The sequence below is a fragment of the Propithecus coquereli genome, unplaced genomic scaffold (genome assembly GCF_000956105.1).
Source record: "Propithecus coquereli isolate 6110/MARCELLA unplaced genomic scaffold, Pcoq_1.0 Scaffold27, whole genome shotgun sequence".
In the NCBI taxonomy this organism is placed as follows: domain Eukaryota; kingdom Metazoa; phylum Chordata; class Mammalia; order Primates; family Indriidae; genus Propithecus; species Propithecus coquereli.
This window is the reverse complement of record NW_012148285.1, coordinates 9,833,480-9,841,988: the sequence shown is the minus strand read 5'-3', so window position 1 is coordinate 9,841,988 and position 8,509 is coordinate 9,833,480. Positions and strand designations below refer to the sequence as shown.

At 52.4% G+C, this 8,509-nt stretch overlaps 1 protein-coding gene across 1 annotated transcript in view; it reads right to left on the bottom strand.

Annotated features, from left to right (window-relative positions):
• The window catches only part of SHISA9 (shisa family member 9), a 254,482-nt gene extending 246,197 nt beyond the window's left edge, over positions 1–8,285 (bottom strand). Inside the window, exon 1 of the mRNA XM_012647617.1 lies at positions 7,326–8,285. Coding sequence (XP_012503071.1) covers positions 7,326–8,011 — 686 coding nt within the window. The 5' untranslated portion in view covers positions 8,012–8,285. The remainder of the gene's footprint in view (positions 1–7,325) is intronic.
• Between the last annotated feature and the right edge of the window lie 224 nt (positions 8,286–8,509).

Here is an 8,509-nt window from a genome sequence, read left to right as displayed (position 1 = left end):
CCCAGGAGTTTGAGGTTGCTGTGAGCTAGGATGACGCCACGGCACTCTAGCCTGGGCAACACAGTGAGATTCTGTCTCAAAAAAAAAAAAAAAAAAATAGAACAGAAGGCTGCTCCTCCCCCAAATAAGAGAGAATTCTCCACCTGCCAGCCTTCAGACTACAACCAGGACTTGGCTCTGCAGATTTTGCCAATTCCTTATAGTAAATTTCTTTATATGTTGGCTCTGTCTCTCTGGAGAACCCTGTCTAATACAAGTACCTTATTGAAGAAGCCACATTTTTCCTTGATATCCCTTAACCCAGTTCAGAATGATTATGTTGAAACATTGCCATTTTTTAGTTGAAAATGACTGAATATTGGCAATTTCATCAGGTTCAACTGAGTATCAATTTTCTTGTACTTTTCCTCGTGTGTTTCCTGTCTCCCAGTATTTGGCTGTTTGCTCTGTGAGGGTGGGGATCGCATGTGTACTAGTCACTGTTCTCTCACAGCCCTAAGCACAGTGCTGGGCGTATGGCAGGTGTTGAATAAATACCTATTGAATGAATGAATGAATGAGAGATACTTTCTTATGCCATGTGAACCAGGGTGTCAGAAACCAGAACTCCTATTTGCCAAGTACTATAGTAGGCAGTCAAGACACAACCATGGGGTGGAAGAGACAGTTAATGTCGCTGCGTTCCTTACTGTGAACGATAATGGAAGGAGACAGATAATAAAGTAGTAAACCAGTACATTAATAAGTTAATTTTAGACCGTAATGTAAAATGAAGCGAATCACATTGAGTGACAGGCTCAAGCGTCCGTGGGTGGGGTGGGGAGCGGCTAAGTGGCTAAGCAGGTGGTCAGGCAAGGCTTCTTGGAGGTGACAACAGAGCTGAGACCTGTGTGACGAGGAGGAACCAGCCACGCAAAGTCTGCCGGAAGAGAATTTGAGCCAACACAGCAGCTCCAAGGTGGGAATGAGCTCAGCATATCTGAGAAACAAAAAGAAAATGCTGCATCTCTTTTCTTTCCAATGACAGTGAACAAATGTATGACCCCAATATTTCCAAACAGAGCTCAGAGGCCCGGTACCTTGCTTCAAAGCCTCCAGGGGTCCCAATGTCCAAACTATGTTTTGATTTTGAAACACTTGAATAGTATTCCTGAGCATTTCTTCTTTCTCAAGAAGCATCATTTATTTTTCCAGAATGCAAGGGCGATGGGCATAAGTTTACTTTCTAGAGCAGTGGTTACACAGGTATAGACATTTGTCAACACCTGTGAAGCTGGGTGCATTTTATCATGTAAATTATTCCTCCACGAAGTTGACTTTTAAAATACAAGGACTCAGTGTCCAAAGAAAAGGCAAACATATCCTGCAAGGAACATATCCCGGCTACTTTTCTGTAGCCAACAGTCTATGCATGTACACATGGCCTTCTCCAGGCTGGGAAGCTGGTCAAAGCCACAGAATAACCACAATGTGTAGAAAGATAGGAGGCAGCAGAGAAACTGGAAGACAAGAGAAAAGGCAACGGAAGGAGGTACATTTGTCACTTGATGCCATTTCTTTGCAAGAGACGCCAGCTCTTCTGAAGTGTGTCTGAAAAACACACAAGACACTGTGCTATGCAATTTGCCACTCGGGTTTCCAATTCTGTTTGAAGGTGGACAAAATAATGACATGTGTTCCCTACTGGCTTCAAGTGTAGAGAGCTTCAAACATGTGCTTCTGTCCCCAAGGTCATTTCTTACCAGCGCTTCCACCAAGATGTCTGGCCCTGCCAGGGGCAGATGCAGAAAACATTCCTAGTCTTGATCTTATGGTGGCTTCTTGAACTGGCCCTGATGCACGTGCTGTTGTTTGCAGAGCATCAAGCATTTCCTGTGAGCTGAGAAGACTGGAAGTCCTGCAGGTTTGCACTCAGAGGCAGTACAGCCTACTGGTCCAGGACCTGTATCCTGCCTCCGACTGTCCGGGTTTGAAGTCCGACTCCTCCACTCACCAGGGGTGTGGTGCGTTCATCCTCTTGGAAAGTAAGCTATGCCTCTGTAAACAGCAGATTGTCATAGAGCCTACCCCATGCGAAAGCACCATGAAATTAAATGAGAATTTACATATAAGCTTACGGCAAAATTGCAAAACCAACAAAGATTCTTCAACATCACCTAGACCAATACTTTGAAATGCATTTAATGTGTCATATTAATACGTGCACCTTCCCTCCTATTCTGAACGTGCCAGCTCCTCCTGCTCAGCTTAAAATGCAAATCCAATATGCACAAACAATGAATGCGATGCGTACCTCCGGGGGAATGGACACACTTGAAGCTCGGACTTGGCGGGGAGGGAGGGTAAGGGCATCATATGTAACCTAATCATCTGTATCCCCATAATATGCTGAAATAAAAATAAATAAATAAAAATAAAATAATAATAAAATGCAAATCCAGAGAGGTTAAGAGACTTGCCCAGTGTCACACAGCTAAATAAATATAACATAGCAAGGGCTAGTCACCAAGATCCACAATATAACACCACTCTCTTCAGGAGACAAGAGGCAGAAAATTCCAACAAGGATGGTGATTAAGGGTGATAGTTGCTGAGCAGTGACCATGTGATGGTCCCGGGCTAATTGCTTTCCAAGGCCAGTCTCATGAATCCTCAACTACAGACAAGAACCTGAGACTCCGAGAGGGGACGCAACCTTCCGAGATCACACAGCTGTTAAGGGGCTGAGCCGGGATTGAATCTCAGGCCATCTGACCGGAGCCTGTGCTGGTCCAACCAGCCAGATGGACTCTCTGGGGGCTTCAGGTAACATAATTGAGTGAGTTGGGTGGAGGTGGCCACTGCGATGAACCCTGGAGCTTCCTAAAGGGGGCAGTCACCACTCGGCAGCAACCAACAGTTGCATGTGAAAATGCAGGTCCAACGTCACCAGACCCACTGAATTCTCCAGAGAAATCCGAAATCTAGAGGTCTGTGTGAAATCTCCCAGTTTTTAAATGTTGGCAACTGGTTCCAAGTTGGTTTTAAAACACCACGCATAATAGACACTAAAGAGATTTCACAGCCAAATACAATGAGCTTCGACTGGATTCTGATTTGAAAAACCAGGCTCTAAAAGACATTTTCAGTATGACTGAGAAACTTTAATATGATTGGCTATTTGACGATACTCTGGAATTTTTGTTCTTTTTCTTGGGTATGATAATGGAGCTGTGGGAGAATGCCCTTGTTCTTGGGAGTTCCATGCTGAAATATTTAGGGACTAAGTCTCATGTCTGTAACTTATTTTCAATGTCTCAGAGAGGGAAGGAAGGAAGGAAGGAAGGGAGGGAGGAAGGGAGGAGGGAGAGAAGGAGAAAAGGGGAGGGGAGAGAAGGAGAGGGTAAAGGTAGAGAGGAAAAGGGGAGGAGAGAGAAGGGAGGGAGGGAAGAGAGATGGGAGGGAGGAGGGAGGGAGGGAGGAGGGAAAAGAGAGAAGGTGGGAAAAGAAAGTAAAAAATATATGGAGAGAACATGAGAGCAATAAAGCAAATATGGCAAAATACTAATAATTGTTAAATCTAGATAAGCAGTTATCAAGTGGGGGCGATTTGGCCCCTAGATGACATTTGGCAATGTCTGGAGACATTTTTCACTGTCACAACTTGGGTGAGGGGTATGTGTGGTACTGATATCTAGTGGGTAGAGGCCAGGGACACTGCCAAACATCCTGCAATGCACAGAACAGCCCCCCGCCCCAAGCAAAGGATCACCCAACCACAAATGTCAACAGTGTCAAAGCTGAGAAACCCTAATCTAGATGAAGGATATACTAGAGTTCATTTTATTATTCTTTCAAGTTTTGTGTATGTTTAAAGGTTTTCACCATAAAAAAAAAAATTGAGAACTTTAAAATAAAGACACGTAAATCGAAATACCTTGTAGACTAAACAAAACATGTCCACACGGCTTTGTAGCCATAGCTGGCTACCACGGGCAGTCATTTCTTCCAGTTAATAGTGGTTGACTGTGGCTGCGGTTGCAGCTGCTGAGTGGGCATTTGTTCAGTTCCCACACGGTTGCATGCAAGCCCCCACCCTCTCTAGAATCCCTCTTTCTCCTTTTCTCAGACCTAATCAGCCCAAAAGGAAGCAGGCCACATGCCCAGGGCTGTGAGCCTGCAAACTGACATCTTGGAGGCCTCTTCTCAAAAACACAAGTTTACTGGTCACCAGGGGCAAAGTTTGTAGTGAGGGAGCAGCCACTTGCTCTATGTATTTTAAGAGAAGGTGCTTTCAGGCTGTCTGAGAACAAACCCCATTCTAGTGTCCCTTGCAGCTCCAGACAAAAATTAAGAGGCTGTGGCCCACAGGTTAACTTCACCTGGAAGCTGCCTTGCCTTCTAGCAGCCTCTCTGATGGCAAGCTGGTCCCCACCAGAGCACCCCTTAGCACCATCAGGCAAAAGCCAATTGTCCTAGCTGGGACTCCAAATGATTAACTGCATAATACATTTTTGGCAGGTACCTGGGGTAGCCCCAGCACCACAGAAAGGTTACATACATGGAGAAAGCAAACACGAGTGTCATATTGGCCCCCTTTTTTTTCTCTTGAATTAATTTATCCATCCCCTAACCCTGTAAAATATTCCCAAACCAAAGACCAGTGTTTCCTCAAGCCTGGACCACCTCATCTTGGAGCCATTCAGGGGAGTTGTTCAATGCAGATTTCTGCCCCTGCACCCCCTTCAACCTATTGACTCAGAAGCTCTGTGGATGGAACTCAAAAATCTGCATTTTAGGAAGCTCTCCAGATTCTGATGCTCACTTGATCTGAAAACATCTGTCCCAGACACAGCTGAAACCAGGAGACTAGAGATTGCACAATTTTCTAACTGTGTGACCTTGGGCAAGGCACCTCACCTGAGCCATGAATTTCTTGCACGTAAAAGGGAATTAAAACAGCACCTGTCTCATAGGGTAGTGGCGAGAACTAAATAAGGGAGTGTTTACACACGCCCCTGGTACAGTCCTGGCACCTGGTACAGTGTTCAGCAGGTGTTAGTTCCTTCTCCTTAGCAGTGATTGGTTGAACATTAAAATCACCTGGAGAGCTTTTCAAAAGTATAGATGCTTAGGTCCCACCCTAGAGATTCAGATTTATATAGCCTAGAGTGGGGCCCATGGCGACAGGATTTTTTTTTTTTTAAAGCACTCCTGGTCATCCTAAGCAGTCCTCAAGGTTGCAAATCACGCCTTAGAAGCCAGCAGTAAAAATCGACATTTCTCTCTTTTCAGAAGGATGCACTTTCACTCCATTCTGGAATTCCCAAAATTTACACTGGGAGAGGCTGTGTCTCGTGTGGAGGCTCTGCTACCCCAGGACTGGGTACCCCTAGGCTCTACCTCCAAGCAGACTTTCCCTGTTACCTGCAGAAGGATGTAGCCAGAAACCCCTTTAGCTTTAGCTGGAGTCATTTTTCCCCCCAGCAGAGCTGCAAGGGGGCAGGACCAGGAAGTTGGGCTCCTGCTGGGCCCTTAGGTACCTGCAGATCAAAGAGGGCTAGATCTAGCATCACTTTCTCCTAGAGATGTGCAAAGGTTAGCTTTTCTCCCCACCTGCCCACCTCCCACCCCGACAACCACCAAGGAGGGCTCCTTTAAGAAAGAGCTGGTTTGCAGAAAAGGGCTGTGGAGATTTCAGCAGGAGTTAACCCGAATCTGCAAGGCAGCCTACCTGTCTCTGAGCGATACTCTCCCTACCAAGGCGACACCCGCTGCCGCAGTCCTGCATGCATTTCTCCCCTCCCCTTAACGCAGACCCCGGGAATTAATAGGAACTGGCCCAGCCGGTGGGACAGGTGACAGGTCACCCTGCGATTGCAGGGGGTGGGTGGGGCCAGGGCTTTACTCCGTTTTAGTAGGTCAAGGTTTCCTGAAGCCCCTCGGAGCTTACTTCTGTGCCGCAAGACCCCACCATCCACCCACACCTCCCTGCTGACCCAAACGGAGAACTTCTTCACCTCTTCTCCCCAAATCCCTCCCCTCTGGCGAAAAAATTCATCGGATACTCTGCGTATAAATAGAAAATAATTACTAGTGAGGTAGTGATGTTCCTTTGCCTATTTTTGGTGGGTCTCTTTGTTCAGATTTTTTAGGCATGCACACGGAGCGCGTGCACACACACGCGCGCGCACACACGGGCCCCCAGCGGAGGGCTAAGGGGGCGGAGGAGGAGCGGAAACAAGCGACTTCGTTAACCAGATTGAGAAAGGGGACAGTTAAAGCTTGCGCCCGGGCCATCAGCTGTTTGCAGGCGGCTCGTAGCTTCTTAAACCCCACCCGCCCGGCCCTCACCCCAAGCCCTCGCCTCTCTCCCGCGGCCGAGGGCTCAGTGCTCGTGGCTGCGTCCTCCGCCTCCAAAGTTACTGAGTTGTGAGAATCAATTTAGACACTTTTAAAAAAAGCAAAAGGCAAATAGCTCCATTAATCCCCAAATGCCTTCTCCCATCTGCTGCGACTTGCCCGTGCTGGGACTTGCATAACGAATAAGGCAAACGGGAAAGTTGACGGATCAGGGTGCTTAGAGGGTGACGGCGCGCGGAGAGGGTCTCGGGCCACTGGAGGCCGTGCCAGCCAGGGCAAGGGGTGCAGCCGTGGCCGCTGCCCCGGGCAGGGAGAGGTGGTGGCCCGAGAAAGGGATGGGGCGGTGGGGCGAGGGGGGCTAAGGGGCGGGGGCAGCAGAAGTCCCAATTCCAGGGACGGTGAAGCTCTGGGAAAGCGAGGCGGCCGCTCCAAGCAAGGCTTTTGTTCTCGCCCTCCCCTCACTCCACCTCCTTAGCCTCATTTTCGCGAGTCGTACGAGTTGCAGGCGGCACTCACTCTTTCCTGCCTCCCTCACACACGCGCGCGCGGGCTCACACACGCCCCCCTTCCCTTTCGGCTCGCCTGCCCCTGTTTACCTAGAAGCTAGCATGTGGAATCGAGGGGTGCCATGGGCCCCCTCCCCAAAACCCAAGACTTGGGGACTACGGGCTCCCAGGCTGTGTGTCTCAAGTCCGCCTCAATCGTCGGGCAGGAGGGGGCGGCAAGAGGGCGAGGGGGCAGAGACCCACACACACACACACACACACACACACACACACACACACACACTCACTCAGACCTACTCCTGTGCTGAGCCCAGCGCCCGTTCTCCGTGCTCCAAGCCGAAGTTGGCTCCCCGGGTGACATCCCCCAGCAGAGAGGCTGGGATGCAGGAGAGGGGGAGCGCCATTGCCTGGGGGGGAAGAGGAGAGGGGAGAGAAGGGAGAGCGAAGCCCGGGGGGGACGAAAGGGAGGCAGCCCACCTGGACATGTGCTCCCTTTGGGGCCGGTGCGCCTTCTCCAGCCCCAGCTTGGTGAAGATGCCCACAAGCACCATGACGGCCACCACCCCGCAGATGATGTAGACGATCAGGTTGGTCTTGTCCTTGGTGGGGTCGTGCAAGGGGTCGTCCTTGCGCGCAGGGGGCTTGCCGGTGTTGAGCCAGAGCGGCGTGTCGTAGTTGGTGCAGGTGCTTTGGTTCAGTCGCCGCTTCTTAAACGTGCAGCAGAACCGGAAGCCACAAGTCCCGCAGCAGAAGATGAAGTCGCCCGAGCTGCAGTTGAACGGCGGGTCCCACTGGCCCATGACATCGAAGTAGCCCCGGCAGAAGTCTGGCGTGGGCGCCCGGGTCGGGGGCGCGTCCGACACCCCAGCGCCTTCGCCGGCCTCTCCTGAGGCGGCCCCGGAGCGGTTGCCCCCCGCCAGCACCAACACGCCGCCCAGTTGCGCCAGCTGCCCGTGACCCGCTCGCTCCTGCGCCCGGCACACGCGGGCGCACAGCTCGGTGAGGAAGCAGCCGAGGAGCAGCCGGAGGACGCGGCGCATCGTGTCTCCCAGCCCGGGCTCTGCCGCTCGGCCGCCGCTGGAGCCGCTGCAGCCGCCTCTCGAGGCGCGGCCGAAGCTGCCGAGGCTGCTGCCGGGGGCTGCGAGCCGCCGCGGGCCGCACATGCAGGGAGCGGCGCGGGGCGCTCGGTGGTCGGCGGCCACTGCGCTCGGCTCAGCCCGCGTTCGCCTCCAGCGCGCCGCGCGCCGAGGGGCCGGCCGGGGAGGAGCGCGCCGGGCCGGGCGGGGGGAGGAGGAGCGGGGGCAAGCGCGGGGTGCAGGTCCGGCCGGCCACCGGGGGAGGCGGGGGCGGGGAGCAGGGGACAGTGGGGCGGTCCGCGCCTCGCCGGGGCCTGCGGCTCCGGACTCGCCGCCCCGCGCCCGCTCGCAGTATCCCTCTCACCTCTTCGGCTCGCCAAGTGCGCTGGGAAGAGCGAAGCGACACTTGTGGAATGAAGGGAGGGCAGGAGGGAAGGGGGAGGGGAGGAGGGCGGGCAGAAGAGGCGCGGGGGGTGGGGGGCGAGCGCGAGCTCCGGAGGGGCGGGGGCGCGGGGAGAGGTGACTCGGGCGGGCGGGAGCGAGTTGGGGGCGTGCAGAGCTGAGCCCGGCGGGCGGGCTGGGAGG